We start from the raw sequence: 17,609 nt of genomic DNA, 5'->3' as shown, positions 1-17,609 counted from the left end.
GCCGCCGCGGTCGGGTTACACAGCTTTAATTTTTCCAGGTCCTGCAACATGTCTCGGCCTGACCGTTGTTTGCTGTACACCCAATGACGCAGCCGCTGGGCTAGAAGCTTTGAAATGGAATGAAAATGAAAATTGGCTTTCGGGGAAACCCGACCGCGGCGGCTGCGTTTTTATGGAGGAAAAACGCTAAGGCGCCCGTGTGCTGTGCGATGTTAGTGCACGTTAAAGATCCCCAGGTGGTCGAAATTATTCCGGAGCCCTCCACTACGGGACCTCATTCTTCCTTTCTTCTTTCACTCCCTCCTTTATCCCTTCCCTTACGGCGCGGTTCAGGTGTCCAACGATATATGAGACAGATACTGCGTCATTTCCTTTCCCCCCAAAACCAATTATTATTATTATTATTATTATTCATCGAAACGCTGCCGCCTCGGTCGGTTTCGAACCCGGGAACTCCGGATCAGTAGCCGAGCGCTCTAACCACTAACTGAAATGCTCGACTAGTCAGATTTCTAGGCGGATGATGAAAATAATAACAGTAAACTAAAATCAATGGGAGAGAGTGAGAAAGAAAAGATCACATAATAACCTCCATCTTGTGGTTGGCTTGTGAGCGTAGTTGACGTTCGTTAATTGTCGATTTTTCTAAGTGACGTTTTCGTGCGGTCAGCGTGAAGTATTAAAAACGGCTCCCGTTAATTCGAATTTCGCATAGGTATAACGAGTCTTTCGGCGCATTCGAGTCGGACTTGTCGAGAGTCTGTTGCAACTGCTGTGCCCTTGTGATGCCTGTGTAGTATGTTCTACTGTACGCATTCAACTAGCCAAGCGAGAGTTCTACGTAAACAGCGTGTGGCTATTTAATCATTTACTCGCACACAACGTGACCACGAAATTCACTAACTCCATTCCTTTCTTCTTTCACTCCCTCCTTATCCCTTCCCTTACGGCGCGGTTCAGGTGTCCAACGATATATGAGACAGATACTGCGCCATTTCCTTTTCCCCAAAAAACCAATTATTATTATTCACCGCCAGAACTATCCTATTTAAATACTCATTCCCTCGCACCGGAACTGAATGGAATGCTTTACCTTCTACAGCACTACGTGACATAGACTGCATTGAAAAAAAAAATAGATGATTGACGCCATGAAACTTATCGGCTTTGTGTTTCAAATTTATTTAATTGAATTTTTAGTATTTGTGTTGCATTGTATTGCCCCTCCTGCTAGGGCACAGAAGGCCCTGCAGTATTCTATAAATAATAAATGGGAGGCGAAGTTGTAGCGACGTCCAGTTCCCGATAACGCGATAACGGTGATCGTATCAGCGATGATCGGGCGGATGTGATAAAGGGGGAAACATCACGCTAGCGTGCCTGAGACTCCAGATGCAGTTAGTTACTTGACGGAAGGTGAGGAAATGCTGTGACACTTAAACTAACGCGAGCTCATACAACTAGACTAGGATAGTTTGAAGCGATCAACTCCTAAATGTCCCTCGAGGTCCAAGGCGACGACCCGCACTTCAACTTCACTTTCTACAGTTCGCAACGCCCGTGTTTCGACGGCCGGCAGTCACCGCAGACATAAGCAAGAAAAATGGCCCAAAGTTGGTCGTGAAAAAAAAAAAAAGTAAACGAAGTCCAACACGCGCTCGCGAAGCCCGTAACAGCTCACTCGCGCGCCTCGAAGACTCGGAGTAGCCTGGAAAAAGAAAAAAAAAAGGCGGTAGCTGTACAGAAGCACTCTCGTTGGTTGGGACGCGGTCGTAACGCGCTGAATGGGATGCAACCGCTCCACAGTCGTAGCCTCGGATTCCTCGGTTTTGAAGAAAGAGCGGATGCTAGAATAAGAAGAGCAAAAACAAAACTAAAGATAAAAGCGACACTGAATCACTGAATGGGGCGGCGGGGGGGTTTGGGGGGGGGGAAGGAGCGGGGGAAGGCAGACAATGGCGGAGAAGAACGAGACAGGGTTTAAAAAAAGGAGAGGCACCGGTTCCCATGTATAAAAGGCTGTGTTATACGATGGGAAGAAGCAGCAGCAGGTCTTTCTCAGGAAATAGGTACTACGTGATCGGAATACGGGGAGGCGGTGTATACCTCACACACACGCAACCAAGGTGCGGTGGGCCTCCAACCACACTCGTCGCCACAGACTGGAGTGGAATAGGGGTAAAGGAAAGGGGGGGGGGGAGGGGTCGAGATATCGAGAATACAGAATTGCGCCACATGCGCGCGTGCGTGAATGCCTCCCCCTCGCTGGATCGCCGCCTTGTTTCCGTGGCGGGTCGTGTGAAAGTGTATGCGCGTATGCAGATGAGGAAAGGCTGCTTGCTCCGGGTACACCGTGGCTCCCTTTCAACGCATTCGGAGCTGAAGGATGCGCCGTGCGAGGGCTTTCATTCGTATAGCATTGCACTCGGCACTCGAGGCGTTGGACGTATTCCGTGTTTATACATATATAGTACGCCTTCCTCGGGAGACTGTTTGCCTCCGCGCGCGCGTGTGGAAAATTTGTACCCACAGTCTTCTTTTATTATTTTACTGGGGGAGGGGTGTTTAATAAAGAAATGCGTCGTCGCAAGTTCTGCGACGCTCTTGTGGTTTGTTTGAGCGCGGTTTTGCGGTTGTATCTCGTAGTTGCGATTCGATGTTTGTTTTTAATAATAATAATAATAATAATTGGTTTTGGGGGAAGGAAATGGCGCAGTATCCGTCTCATATCGTTGGGCACCTGAACCGCGCCGTAAGGGAAGGGATAAAGGAGGGAGTGAAAGAAGAACGGAAGAAGAGGTGCCGTAGTGGAGGGCTCCGGAATAATTTCTACCAGCTGGGGATCCTTAACGTGCACCAACATCGCACAGGGCACGGGCGCCTTAGCGTTTCGCCTGCATAAAAACGCAGCCGCCGCGGTCGGGTTCGAACCCGGGAACTCCGGATCAGTAGCCAAGCGCCCTGACCACTGAGCCACCGCGGCGGTTAAGTGTGCGTGCGTATGTAGACGTTTCTTTTTTTAATTTTGCGGGTTGTTACGAGCGGAAGAAGACTTGCAGGCCTCGCGCATTTCTCCGCGCTTCAAAGTAGTCGCACTCTGCGACAGCCTCGCGACTGGACTAGCTATCTAGACCACGTGACGTATACGTATATCTCGAAATAATCATCGATACTACTATTTCCCATTGCGTATGCGTATGCCCCCTACAGGGCTACACATTGCGTATGTGTAGCCTTGTATGCTGGTATAGCATCACTTCCACACTGCCGCATACGCGCGCGCTTGATTGAAACATATTTTCCCGGGGTTCCGGAGATGGGAAGACGACGCGGAATCACCTCTGCGGTGCTGCAGAACCCCGTACGACATACGGCCCAATTCGCCGTTTGCCTTCCTGTGTGTTTTAGTTCTACGATCCGTATCTGTCGATGCGCTCCTCCGAGGGACACGTTTATTTTTCCAACTTTTTTTTTAAAGTGTCGTGGCCAGAACCTCGCATATAGACCCTGTTTGGGGCGGAAGCTGATACCTCACTCATACGCAGGCGGTCGTTGATCTCTATAACCGTGCCCACGGGTTTCGGCCTGTTTCGGAAGCCAGTCCATATAGACACGGCTCTATGAGGAGCCATGTGGGTCCTTACCTCGAACCTCTCCTCATTTCGCTTTTATATTTCACCTGAAAGCGCAAAGGAGGGGGGGGGGGGGGGGGTGAAGGCAGGATACTTGTAGTTTTTTTTTTTTGTAGACGGACCTACCGTTTATCATATTTTATTTGCTCGTGCAACTCGGGCGTTCTATCTTTTCTTTATTGTTATTATGTTTGTATTTTTTTCTTCGCTCTTCTCCGCGTGTTCGGTCCAATTTCGAGAAGGGCAGCTTCGTTGCGATGCGCATATCTCAGTGTCGGTCAAAGAACCCTCTATCCGACGTAGTGATAAATGCGCAGTGCCGAAAGAGAGGCGTGGCTGAACCCAATGAGAATAAACGAAGTGAGACGAACGCCTTGCAAACGGACCTACCGTTGGGAGGAAAGGGGGGGGGGGGGGGGTGCGGTGAAATCTATCATGCACGTGCCGAGACGTGACGGCGTGAACAAATGATGGTGGTGGCGAAAACCCAAGTCGTATGATATGCAACGCCGCGTTGGAGCTGCTGACATGCACGCATCGACGAACACACGTGTGAACACATGTGAACTTCTGCACGAAACGACAGAAGGAAATATCAAGTTGTCGATTCGCGGTATAGATGGCGCTACCAGCGCAACAATACGTTCGCGGCTCGACTTGTACGCTGTTTCGCGGAATTCGTTGTATCGGGTAAAGTAGCACACGTTCGCCAATACGCCCCTGATGGAGAGCACCTGTGCAGTGCTTTAGGATTGTAGTCGCAACGCACCGTCTATATTGAACCTTCCGCCCGCTGCCCGGCTGGCTTACGTGGACGCGATCGGTGACGTCAGAGGCACGATGTCTATATCCGACAACTTCGCAGAGTCAGGAGCTACGAACTGAAAGGCAGGCCACCGGACCCGTCCGAGATGTCAAGATTTGATTATCAAGTATGATGTTCAGGTTTTATATTCAGGTTAGGTTCTGATAACAGTCGGGATAGAGCAAAACGCCTGCGGTACGGGTGCTTCAGCGTAAGTGCGTCTCACCCCAACACTCGTCTTCTATGATCGTGATAATAATAATAATAATAATAGTAATATTAATTGGTTTTTGGGGAAGGAAATGGCGCAGTATCTGTCTCATATATCGTTGGACACCTGAACCGCGCCGTGTGGGAAGGGATAAGGGAGGGAGTGAAAGAAGAAAGGAAGAAAGAGGTGCCGTAGTGAAGGGCTCCGGAATAATTTCGACCACCTGGGGATCTTTAACGTGCACTGACATCACACAGCACACGGGCGCCTTAGTGTTTTTCCTGCATAAAAACGCAGCCGCCGCTCCCGGGTTATTGTGAAAACGGCAGTGACGTTTCCAGCACGTATACCAGCATTCAACACGCAACTTCGGCTTTCTTACGACGGCAGTGTACACAAAAAGTATTCCCTGATGCATTGTAAACGCCGCAAGCTCGCTCTCCACCAGCTGAAAGTATACTCTGGCGTCGTTTGGCTACTGGTGGACTTTCTTGCTTTTTACAGCAATGCATCCCACACCAGACGTGGCTATGGCCATGCTGTAATCTTTCTCTCGGCCCTGTCTAGTTCACGCCTGGTCGTTCGCTTCGAGAGCCGCGTAACGCTATGCATTCCCGGCACTTTCTTTTTTCCTCACGAAATGGCGCTGCTGTCTGGAGGGCTTTACTGCGGACGAAATGCATTCGGCGGTTTCCCAGGCCTCTTCTCGAGCGTCGCTGCTGTCATCCGGTGAAATTTATCTTATCGCGGCGTCTGGAGGCGGATGGGCGAACTGCTTTCTGTCGAGTCGTCGCCGGCGCGCTGCACAAACAAGCCGTAGAAAACCGCCGAGTGGTGGCAGGGCGAGCGCTGGAGGAGGCGCGCTGAATTTGCGCTGTTGGGTCCGTCTCTTTTTTTCTTCTTTTTCATCGGTAAAAAACCCGATAACAGAAAGGAATAACAGAAGGCTCGCCGTCTGTACGATCACGTCCTGGGCGCGTATCGCGTCTTGGGCGAGATAGGAATTGCGAAAGCGTTGCGAAACCGTTCCTCGAAACTTTGTTGCTAGGAGTTCGGCACTGATTTGCATTGAGAGCATGTTGGCGACTGCCGAGCTCCCTGATGCAAGCGCCGACCTGCGTCCCAATAATAGCAATGGGAAGTGCTTTGTGCCCAAGACATATAATTATAATAATAATTGGTTTTTGGGGAGAGGAAATGGCGCAGTATCTGTCTCATATCGTTGGACACCCGAACCGCGCCGTAAGGCAAGGGACAAAGGAAGTGAAAGAAAGGAAGAAAGAGGTGCCGTTGTGGAGGGCTCCGGAATAATTTCGACCACCTGGGGATCTTTAACGTGCACTCACATCGCACAGCACACGGGCGCCTTAGCGTTTTGCCTCCATAAAAACGCAGCCGCCGCGGTCGGGTTCGAACCAGGGAACTCCGGATCAGTAGTGTCCAAGACAGCAATTCTTGGATTTTGGCGGCAAGTCTATCGCGCAGTAACGTGGTAATGCAAGAAGTTCTCCTTACAGGAGAACTCCATGCGTTACCACATGCACAATGAAGTTCTCCTTACAGGAGAATTTCTCCTTCCAGTTCTCCTTAGGCTGCAACGGCTGTGGTGCCGTGATATGTTGCAACTGTACGTGGTGCCACGGCTCTGGACAATTATAACCGCCCTGTGCACGGGGACGGATTTATGGGATCACTCTTAGGGGGGGGGGGGGGGGGGGGGGGCTTTGGGGAAGAGGGGGGGCGGTCTCATTTTAACTATATGCATTTCTGGGGCCTTTCTTCATAAAAAAATCAGAAAATGGCGTTCGTTTAGCATGAATACAATTTAGGACACCGAAAAGCCTCCTCTGTGGCGTATTCTGCAGCCCGAGTCTATGAATTCGAATGGGGCCACCCAGTGCAAGGTGAACACGAAGAGAACGATTCGAGCAGGCTCTCTCTCCCAGATGGGCGTGTTAGAGAGCCGACCGTGACGCAACAGGCGGCCTGGGAAACGTGCTGTTTCTGATGCAGCACACTAGGCTCAATGATCTCATGTTTTGTAAAGTGGCACCGGGCGACAGCTGCAAGGTCAGGCGCTCTGTTATATGGCCGCGCCTTTCAAATAGGCGCCAGCTTGGCAGAGGCTTTGTTCTTCAAGAACAAGCGCCTGGCCTGTTGGGTCACACGCTCAGTAATTCCGCGTCGAAACTTTAGTATTGTTAATTATAGCGCGTGACCTGCCGCGGTGGCTCAGTGGTTAGGGCGCTCGACTACTGATCCGGAGCACCTGGGTTCGAACCCCGACCGCGGCGGCTGCGTTTTTATGAGGCAAAACGCTAAGGCGCCCGTGTGCTGTGCGATGTCAGTGCACGTTAAACATTTCCAGCTGGTCGAAATTATTCCGGAGCCCTCCACTACGGCACCTCTTTCTTCTTTCACTCCCTCCTTTATCCCTTCCCTTCTGGCGGGGTTCGGGTGTCCGCCGATATATGAGAGATACTGCGCCATTTCCTTTGCACAAAAACCAATTATTATTACTATTAATTATAGCGTACTTCGTCGCATAGCGGAATTTAGAATGCGAGGGAAAGCCGCTAGTCAGCCCTGGATTTCGATGGGACATGCGGTGATTTGTGCCAGTTTGGCAAGGTACTCATTCGTTTCTCATTGCTTAGCATTCGTGTAATACGTTTTACGTATTAGCAATTTTACGATGCCCTCAGATTGGAACACGCCCGCCAGACCAGAATTAAGGTGCATCATATGTATTCGTACGTATGTTTCCTTAGCGCCTTGCACGTCGCACGCGGTTTAGTTCTCGTCGGCTTACGTACTATGGTTTTGGAAACAACGGGTGGTTTTGGAAAGACATTTGTGTCGCGCTTGGTTGCGGACATGTATAACCGGTGCTGTAACAGCAATCGGTGGAACTGATCGTTCTGTGAATGTTTACATTGCGTGCGCCTTGGATAACGAGAAAAACAATGGCTAAAAGTTGCACTTCATTCACATTCGGCCTAACCGCATGCTAAATTGGTTACCACTCATTTTTTCTCATCGACGAAATGTGCAGTTGCTGATTTTGTGTACTGACGCCACTGAAAACGCACCAAATAATTCGACCTTGCAGAATTCAATTGCACGCGGGAACTTTTTTTTTTTCCCCACACGAGGCCTGATTATTCACCATCCCTTAGGCGTATGTGCTTGCGTCTTCGGGAGGCCTGTCGCGTCATGTTGGGCCGACATGTTGGCCCAACATGTCGGCCCATGGTGTGTTTTACTGGGCAGGACCGAGTGTGTGCGGGGCCCTCTTAAGAGATGGGAAGGAACGGCTTCAGGAGAGCCTTGTATCGTAAAAACTTTTATCGCCCGATATGACCAGTCTTTTTTTTTTCCTCACTCGTCCTCTGATAGAAAGTAGCGCATGCTGTTTGTCAACTCACTACACAAGGTTCCCTAAAAGCGATATAGCCTGAGTGATTGCATTCGAAGTGATTTTGGTGTCCTTGACAAGGCATCACGCGACCACTTGGGCGGAAATTCACTTGAGCCCCAGTGGATAGATCAGGACAGGTTGAAACGCGTTCACAGTAAACGTGACACTGGAGATACGACAGGATGCCTCCCGCGTATGCACTTCCTTCGAAGATGCAGCATACCACAGTGAGCTGGTTTTGATGTTCGGATGTTGGCTCGTTTAAGCTCTCGGTACAGCAAGAAAAAGCAGTGGGGATATAAAGAAAAAAAAACTTGCGCAGGTGGCTTTGAAAATTCTGCTGTATGCGTTGCGCTGCATTAATCGAATTTTCCCGTATATAGTTTCGGAATCGACGAAGGCGTTGTCAGCCCTAGCGTGTCGCGGTAGTCATAAGACCGAGCAGGGTATATCTACGAGACTTCGCTTTGGAACCGGTTCGCTCCTCCGTGGTTCGCCGCGCGCTATTGGCCGCGTGACGTCAGCACACGTTGCGCGCGAGTTCTTGGGTGTGCCCGGATTCCTAGCATCCTCGCCAACTATATGTATAGTAAGCTGCCACCAGGTACTCACGTGCTTCTCGTGGTGGTGGAAGCGCTCCTTGCTGTGCTTGTTGGACTTGTGCAGCTTACGCCAGGTCTCACTGCCTTCCAGCTCGCTGTGCGCCTTCTTATCGGAGCGGTGCTTCTGCGCAGAAAGGAGGAAATAAGGGTTACGTCAAGTTCTCTCGCAGTGTGTCATGAAGGTACACCCTAAGATCCCGCGTACAGCACAAACCACAGTATAGCGTATTAGACGCAATCCGATGACAGTACACGAACAGTTGCGCCCGCTTATGTAACACAACTAAGACACTTAACCCACTGGAATGTATATTTCCGCGGCGTTCTGCGCTCAGCCAATAAGCTCATTCCCTTGGTGCTGCGAAAGAGCTTTGTTTGCTTGTCTGTACTAAAAGTAGACGTCTAGTGCAACGAGCGTATATCCGGCAATACATTAGACCCCACCCCCCATTCAGATCCTGAAATGGGCCCAGTGCTTGCACTGTGTATTTTTTTTTTATAGCACTCGGCACCGATGCAACCCAGCAGTATCTTCCATCGTAACAGGAAGGCAAACGCGCGTTACTGCATTACGCATAAATCGCACCGCGGTCTGGTGACGTCACTTCGCTCCAGCCAATGGGAATGCTTCGGTCTGGCGACAGCATTTTGGTCGCCTGGGGCGTCTTATGCAAACGCACCTTTCTAAAAAGGCAACATGTCCCCGCTATATACCGAACACCGAAACGACCGGAAGCCATTTTTTTTTTAGCAGAGCAGTCCCACTCCTCGAGCGTGTTTTGCTCGCAGCCTGCCCTCCACAATGAGAGAGAGAGGGGTGTGTGGGGGGGGGGGGGGGGGGGGGCTGGAAGAGGCACATTCGCCGGTCGCCACGCTATCGCAGTCAATGGAGAATAATAATAATGATTGGTTTTTGGGGAAAGGAAATGGCGCAGTATCTGTCTCATATATCGTTGGACACCTGAACCGCGCCGTAAGGGAAGGGATAAAGGAGGGAGTGAAAGAAGAAAGGAAGAGAGAGGTGCCGTAGTGGAGGGCTCCGGAATAATTTCGACCACCTGGGGATCTTTAACGTGCACCGACATCGCACAGCACACGGGCGCCTTAGCGTTTTTCCTCCATAAAAACGCAGCCGCCGCGGTCGGGTTCGAGCCCGGGAACTCCGGATCAGTAGTCGAGCGCCCTAACCACTGAGCCACATGGAGAAGCAAAATGGCGGCGGGCGACTGCACGTTAAATCGGAGTCGATTGGTAATCCATGTTATCTCGCTAGCACACATTCTCCCAGGGCGCAGATAAAAAGAAAAAAAAAACGCATCTGTTTACAAAACAGAGCCACCGAATCGCGCTCTTTTCGCTATTTTTTCTCTCTCTCCCAGCGGCAGTGCTTCTTTACGCTTCTTTCATCGGACCGCTTTTGAAAGTGACCGAGAGCGGCATACGCAGTCGACTGTAGGAGCGTGTCAGTGTCTCAGTTGCGAGGTTTACGCCGAATGCGGCGCGCAGAATTAAGGGGGCTGCAAAAGGGGAAAAGCGGCCAAAAGGAACCGTTTTGCTCGCATTTGCGAATCTGTTTGTTGTGTATTCGCGCCGAGGACACAATAGAGCGAGCGAGAAAGCTAAAGCGAAGCGCGCGTGAGTCCTTTACAGGGTTCTTCCTTAACACTTCCTCTGAATACACAAGGGGCTGTCGTGTTTTAGAGTGCACTAGAGTCACTAAATAAAGACATAAGTACCGGCACTCTTTTCTCCTATTGTTCTGTGCCGCCGCCACGATCATTGGTCAGTTTGCATCACGAGATACTTGTTTACTCTGCGACGGTTCATGGGGGCTGCCATTTTGTGGCTTGTGCGTTTTCAGTCGGGCAACTGTGGTAGTCCTAGTGCTGCGAGTGCTGCCGGTGACCGACTCAGTGACCAGGGATTCCGCGCCTCGCAGCATTTCAGCTCCGCACGACGAAAGCATAAACTGAAGGCAACAGCTGTACCGTTTGCATCTGAGTGGCTCCACGCCGTACGGCTACGATCGCCGCTGCAGCGCAGGGTGGCTAACAGCGTTGTTTACAAAATGGCCGGGCCAAAGTTAGCGGCGAGGTCGCCGAAGCGGCAATCTGGCAACAATGATAAACAACAAAATGGCCGCCCCTGCTTACCACCGTGCTGCAGTGACGGTACTCTAAGTCTTTATTTAGTGACTCTAGGGTGCACCAGCACGCCAGGCACCAACTGAAGAGTTTTCTACGATACGCACCCTGCGCGCGAAAGGCACGAAATCACGGCAGCAATGAAGGAAAAAAATACAGCAGCTCCGTTCGTGTTTTTTCTTCCCTCCTTTTGTGCCAGTTCCCACTACTTGTCATATCTGGCGCCATGGCGGTGCATTTTTCGGAACGAGTAACTCTCATGATCTATTTGTAACTCCAAACGATCGCAAAAAAGGGGTGATCTTGATCGTCCTGACCCTACACTCTAATTAAAGGGAGTAAAAAAAGGAGGAAAGATATCCTCTTGCGCACACTCGTTTATAAAAGGGTGCGTGCTAGAAGACAGATTACACCCTTTTTACTCCCATATAGGTGTATTTGTGTTCTCTTTTATAAAAGGGTGCGCGCTAGAAGACAGCTTACACCCTTTCTACTCCCATATAGGTGTATTTGTGTTCAAAGTGTAGAACTCATTCATCCAGGCAGTCACTCTTCACACTCACCTTCCATTCACACTCCCTGTCACCGATTCACGCTCACACGCGAAGCAGTGCGGCGGTAATTTTCTTACGCCCGGTAGGCACCCGGCGCCGCTATCTCCTTCGGTACGTTTTAGACACAAGTACCCTTGTATGGGAGTGAGCTGTCCTCTAGCGCGCTCCGCGAGAGGTCAGATTACTCTGGTGGTGGTGGTAGTGGTTTTATTAAAAATAAGAATAAAAAGGAAGGAAAAGATTTTTGCTAGCCCCGGCATCTGCCATCGATACTGAAGCACCTGAGCTGGGGCAGCGGAAATAAAGGATAGCAGGCAGAATGGAGAAATGAAAGAGGTGAGGGGACTGGAAGAGAGGATATGGGAAGAAGTAATATGTACAAACTATACTCTCTTTTCTGTTTAGGGTGTACGCGCTGTTGGAGCCGCAGGCTAGCTATAGTGCTCCCGATTGCTGCCTCCTCCAATAGATGTCGCTCGAAACTCGCGAGCTCTTGACCTCGAGAAAAAGCTAAGGCGCCGACGGAAGAACGCAAGCAATGATAAGTGAAGGAAAAAGTGAGCGGCGCTGTGCTCCATTTTCTGTCTAAGCCAGCAGCGTTGTTCCGACGTGGTTCAGCGATACGGGTGTAAAGGGAGAGTTGGAGGGGAGCTAGCGCTTGTAGGCCGACGCGGCTCTAATTCAATTAACCGATACGCAGCGACGGGCCGTGTTTATACGGCAACGCCACGGGCAGACGCCCGCGCGAGACGCGCCGAGGCGGAACCGGAAGTAAACCGCCGCTTACTTCCGTTTCACCGCAGCCGCGCCCCCTCTTGGATTAAAGCTTGGATGTGTTGGGCGCGTCGACGAAGCGGAACCGAGCGTTCTCAGCTCGGTTTACCTGGACGGCTAATCGTCTTAGGCGGTGCACGGATGCTGGCTGCCACGCGCGCGTCCGGAAGTGTTATACCTGTGTGTGTGTACACTCTATACGCCGATATGGGAGAAAAAAAGGAGTAATCTGCCGTCCAGCGCACCTCCCTTAAGAGGACTGCTTATTTACTTTTTTTCTGTTTAGAGTGTATAGTGGCTTGCAAAAGCTGTCCTATTATACCCTAGGCTTTTCCGCACACCGTTAATAATAATAATAATAATAATAATAATAATAATAATAATAATAATAATAATAATAATAATAATAATTGGTTCTGGGGAATGGAAATGGCACAGTATCTGTCTCATATATCGTTGGACAGCTGAACCGCGCCGTAAGGGAAGGGATAAAGGAGGGAGTGAAACAAGGAAGGAAGTGCCGTAGTGGAGGGCTCCGTAATAATTTCGACCACCTGGGGATCTTTAACGTGCACTGACATCGCACAGCACACGGGCGCCTTAGCGTTTTTCCTCCATAAAGACGCAGCCGCCGCGGTCGGGTTCGAACCCGGGAACTCCGTGGTGAAGGAGAAAAACCGGTTTCACGGCCGCTGCAGCCATGCGGAAAGGGCAAAACCAGTGCACACCAGCTGCAGCTAAGTGGAATGGAGGGTAACGCTCCTGCCGCTGCCTTGTGGAAAGGATGCAAACCGGTTCTGAGGCAGCTGCAGCCAGGTGCAAAGGCAGAAACCGCGCAGCTGCCGCCTGCATTGTCTGCAGAACCGTCATAAGTAACCCGTGCGAAAAGGTTCATACATATTGTGCTAGCGCACGTGTAAGTCGCATTAACCAGGGGGTTAATTTTATTTATCTTGGAAGACTCGCTATAGCCAGGAGCCGATGAAGCCCTGTTGTCCCCGCGTACAGTCATTCTAGCTAGCACGTGTACAGTGGTTCGTGTGTTTTTGCGACAAAAGGCGTTTGAACGACGGTCGGCTTCATGCCACGCTACGTCTCTCATTCCAAAGCTGCATTATCAAACGGAGTGCGTAAAAACAAAGGAAATAGCGCACAATATCTTCTTTTGGCAGTCTCGTTGGAGCGGAACAAAATATGCGTGATTCGGGACGGCACAAAGGACGCTTTCCGCACACGCTGTCACGCTTAACGCCGGACAAGTATACGGCGCCATTTTTTTTTCCTATATAAACTCGCACATATGCCATATATTTCGGGAACAAAACGAAACTCGTGCGCCGTCTTTTCGGTTGCCGCCTTTTTCGGAACCGATGCGTCGGGAGTACATTCTTGAGGAGGAGGAGGAGGAGGAGGACGCGTGCTCCGAGAGAGGGCGCCAGCTATACGGCGGCCTCCCGATGAGAGATGACTTCATTTCTCCACGCGTTTGTTTGCCCACAGTACACGAGTTTCGACCGTTCGCTTTCTTGGCGTTCGTTCTCTTGCGTGTGTCTCCCGGGTGACTGGATGTCGCGTTGTTGGTGCCTGGCGTTGCTTCTACCGATCGGCCTTTACTCTGGAGACTGTCTTTACCCGTGCTGGCGCGAATCGCGTTTCGCCTCTGCATTTTCTTTCATTCTTTTATCCTTTCTTATTCCAGGGCGTCCTTTCCTTCAGTTCGAGTGCAGAGTGTCCTTTTTAGTTGACTATTTTTTTCTTCCGTACACGTTAGGAGCAGGGCGACAGAAACAGGGCACGAGGCACAGACATAATAATATAATTGGTTTTTGGGGAAAGGAAATGGCGCAGTATCTGTCTCATATATCGTTGGACACCTGAACCGCGCCGTATGGGAAGGGATAAGGGAGGGAGTGAAAGAAGAAAGGAATAGGTGCCGTAGTGGAGGAGGCCTCCGGAATAATTTCGACCACCCGGGGATCTTTAACGTGCACTGACATCGCACAGCACACGGCCGCCTTAGCGTTTTTCCTCCATAAAAGCGCAGCCGCCGCGGTCGGGTTCGAACCCGGGAACTCCGGATCAGTAGTCGAGCGCCCTAACCACTGAGCCACCGCGGCGGAGCAACCAACGATGATGTGAAGTATGGTTTTATGCCTGAGCGCGTTGTCCCTTCGAGGCGCCGAGTAGCAGCTCTTGAAGCGCTCGAAATTTATGCAAATTAGCCGCATGTAAGAATGCCAAGGACTTGAAGCGCAACTTCGCATACCGTAATTCTATTTGATTTGCTTTTTTTTTACTGATAAAAAACTCGAGCGTTGCTGCGCTGAGCGCGTTTTTTATTCCAGCAGAGGAAGCCGAAAGTCGCGTAATGTGTCGGAAGCTAGTACCCCTCGCCGGAACTTTCCATACAGCTTGTAAAAGGCGGTGTCTGTAGTATTATGTATAAATTAGTATTATGTACAGTATTTACAGTATTTTGATATGCGATCTTGCGAAGCCGCCCAGTCTGCTCCGCGCGAAAAGGCGTCACCAGCAAGACGGCTTCGTTGGCGAGACGGTGGGCAGGATGCCAATTAATCGAGCCAAAATGTGTGCGGATAATGCAGAGTGGCGGCGCTGCATAGGAAGAGGCTGACAACGGCGTCACCCCACCGCACGTATTTATTTGCTAAATATCCGTCCTGGCCTCCACCGAAGATTGGAGTGTATTCAATTGGAAGTAACTTGATGCAGCAAAACGCGAACGGTGCACGATAATTCCAAGGCAAATAAAACACTTTAATAATAATAATAATTGGTTTTTTGGGGGAAAGGAAATGGCGCAGTATCTGTCTCATATATCGTTGGACACCTGAACCGCGCCGTAAGGGAAGGGATAAAGGAGGGAGTGAAAGAAGAAAGGAAGAGAGAGGTGCCGTAGTGGAGGGCTCCGGAATAATTTCGACCGCCTGGGGATCTTTAACGTGCACTGACATCGCACAGCACACGGGCGCCTTAGCGTTTTTCCTCCATAAAAACGCAGCCGCCGCGGTCGGGTTCGAACCCGGGAACTCCGGATCAGTAGTCGAGCGCCCTAACCACTGAGCAAACACTTTAGATACCAGATTTAAACATTTGGACAACGTGAACGCAATAGCCGAAACACAACAAAACGCTCTTTTTTTACTACATTTTTTCTTGTACTTGCTGTCACTCGTCTAAATAAGTACGAAGCCACATACGAAGCAACATTGTGAGGCGGGTGGGGGGGGGGGGGGGGGGTTATTGGCGTCCCCTTCGAATTGGCGAGTAGCGAGCGCCATCTTACCGGGTAATTCAAGCGGCGATATTATATTTTTCCGTACTTTTTTTTCTAACTTTCAATTCTCGTTCATCGCCATTCTAAGCTATTTTCTTCCCACGTTCTAAACTATAAATTAGCCGCCGCGGCGGCTGAGTGGTTATGGCGCTCGGCTGCTGGCCGAAAGACGCGGGTTCGATCCCGGCCGCGGCGGTCGAATTTCGATGGAGGCGAAATTCTAGAGGCCCGTGTACTGTGCGATGTCAGTGCGCGTTAAAGAACCCCAGGTGGTCGAAATTTCCGGAGCCCTTCACTACGGCGTCCCTCATAGCCTGAGTCGCTTTGGGACGTTAAACCCCCATAAACTATAAATTATCTCGATTTCTCTGACGGTTCGTCTAATTTTTTTTATCCATTATTTTACGCCACCAATACTCTCGTCTTGTCTTGCTCGCCTCAACAGCTGATGCGTTAATTTTGCCTTAATTTCTTAAGCCGCACAGTGCCATGATGACTATTACCTTCTTGTTATCTGCATGTGTGCCTTCAGTCTATCGGAATATGTTCGATGTTTGTATACAGTATACTCCTACAGATGCCGCACAAACTTCACTGGGACACCTAATTAACTGTTGGAAATGAGATAGCATTGGAGTAATAATAATTGGATTTTGGGGAAAGGAAATGACGCAGTATCTGTCTCATATCGTTGGACACCTGAACCGCGCCATAAGGGAAAGGATAAAGGAGGGAGTGAAAGAAGAAATGAAGAAAGAGGTGCCGTAGTGGAGGGCTCCGGAATAATTTCGACGACCTGGGGATCTTTGACGTGCACTGACATCGCACAGCACACGGGTGCCTTAGCGCTTTGCCTCCATAAAAACGCAGCCGCCGCGGTCGGGTTCGAACCCGGCAACTCCGGATAAGTAGCCGACCGCCCTAACCACTCAGCCACCGCGGCGAGGCAGCATTGGAGGCTTTGTACGCCTTTTACCGGATGTGACGTCACAGCCTGTTTGGTGACGTCACTGCCATCCCGCCAATGGGACTTATCCGCTCAGGTGACATCACTCTCCTCCAGCCATTGGGCGATTTTTTTTTTACCCATGACACACCCGAGGAGGATTTTTTTTAATGCTCTCGCATAAATATCGTCTCCCTGCTCAGTAAGTAGTACGCAGGGGTGCAGCGACCCGTCCTAGAGAGGGCGCTCAGCGTTTTGCAAGTCGACCTCCTACCTGCCCGCGTACATTATAAGTAAAGCGCCAACGACGAGAGTTGCTCAGACCCCGCATTACTACAAGCACGTTAAAAGCCCCTCGCCGGATCCTCAAAGGGCACTGATGGCTTCCCGGCTTCCTCTTGAAGCCGCCTCCTCCGACGTCTCATAACGGCGACCCGTGTACGTCGCAATGGCCATCCGCATCGTGCCGCAGCGGCAGGCACGCAGGATGCAGTGGGACGCGCCGCTCGGCGCTGTCCGGAAGCGACCGTGGCCTAATGCTTGGTCGGTCCCTTTTTGAAAGCAATCGCGCCGTCGTGTCTCCGGCGCACGCAAGAGAGGGAGAGAGAGAGAAGTTTTGAAAGCTCTTATGCTTCAAGAAACGCGCCCGCGGGGCTAAACGCAGGCCGGATTTTACGAAAGGCACGCCGTGTCTCGCGTGCGTCTTGGGTCTCGGGACGCGTCTCGTAGGCGGCGCCGGTTTAGTCAGCGTGTATATAACATAGTTTATGAATACCTTGTAGCGACCTGCCGCGGAGCTTTGCGTCATTACGCTGCGGTGAATCACGAGGACGGAAAATGCCGGGGCCTGACATATAGACTATACAGCGCCCCCCTGTGGACTCGACAGAAGGACTTTATAGAAGGACTCTACAGTTTTACTAATAACCGCCATGAACAAGACCGCCATGAACAAGATCGCCCAACAGTTTTACTAATAACCGCCATGAACAAGATCGCCCAACACAATACCTCGCTGGAGCATAAAGCGTCGGGCAGGCGCGTCTAAGCTAGGTCCCGTTAAAAAATAAAACGAAAAAGGGAGTGTAAGAGAGAGAGGGTTACGGCTCGTTAGCAAGCACAGTGAGTACAATGAGCGTCGGCTGTGCTCGATTAACCGAAGAATAAACGCCGGCCACTCACACGTACACGCACGCACGCACGTGGTACGCACGCAGTACAC

At 50.7% G+C, this 17,609-nt stretch overlaps 2 protein-coding genes and 1 non-coding gene across 4 annotated transcripts in view; 2 read left to right on the top strand and 1 right to left on the bottom strand.

The window, feature by feature from the left end:
• The window catches only part of LOC144110193 (TBC1 domain family member 2B-like), a 142,900-nt gene that overhangs the window by 57,051 nt on the left and 68,240 nt on the right, over positions 1 to 17,609 (top strand). The window lies entirely within an intron of this gene.
• LOC144110197 (uncharacterized) overlaps positions 1 to 17,609 on the bottom strand; it is a 108,215-nt gene that overhangs the window by 27,667 nt on the left and 62,939 nt on the right. Inside the window, exon 2 of one of the 2 annotated variants that reach the window (XM_077643037.1) lies at positions 8,682 to 8,795. The exons of the other annotated variant lie outside the window; for it this stretch is intronic. Within the exon in view, the coding sequence (XP_077499163.1) occupies positions 8,682 to 8,795 (114 nt within the window). The remainder of the gene's footprint in view (positions 1 to 8,681; positions 8,796 to 17,609) is intronic. 2 annotated transcript variants of the gene reach the window in all.
• Positions 6,870 to 6,942, top strand: TRNAS-ACU (transfer RNA serine (anticodon ACU)). The gene has a single exon. It is a non-coding gene; the product is annotated as a tRNA-Ser (tRNA).

The sequence above is a fragment of the Amblyomma americanum genome, chromosome 11 (genome assembly GCF_052857255.1).
Source record: "Amblyomma americanum isolate KBUSLIRL-KWMA chromosome 11, ASM5285725v1, whole genome shotgun sequence".
NCBI lineage: Eukaryota > Metazoa > Arthropoda > Arachnida > Ixodida > Ixodidae > Amblyomma > Amblyomma americanum.
The sequence above is the reverse complement of the archived record's forward strand: the minus strand, read 5'-3'. Positions and strand labels throughout refer to the sequence as shown.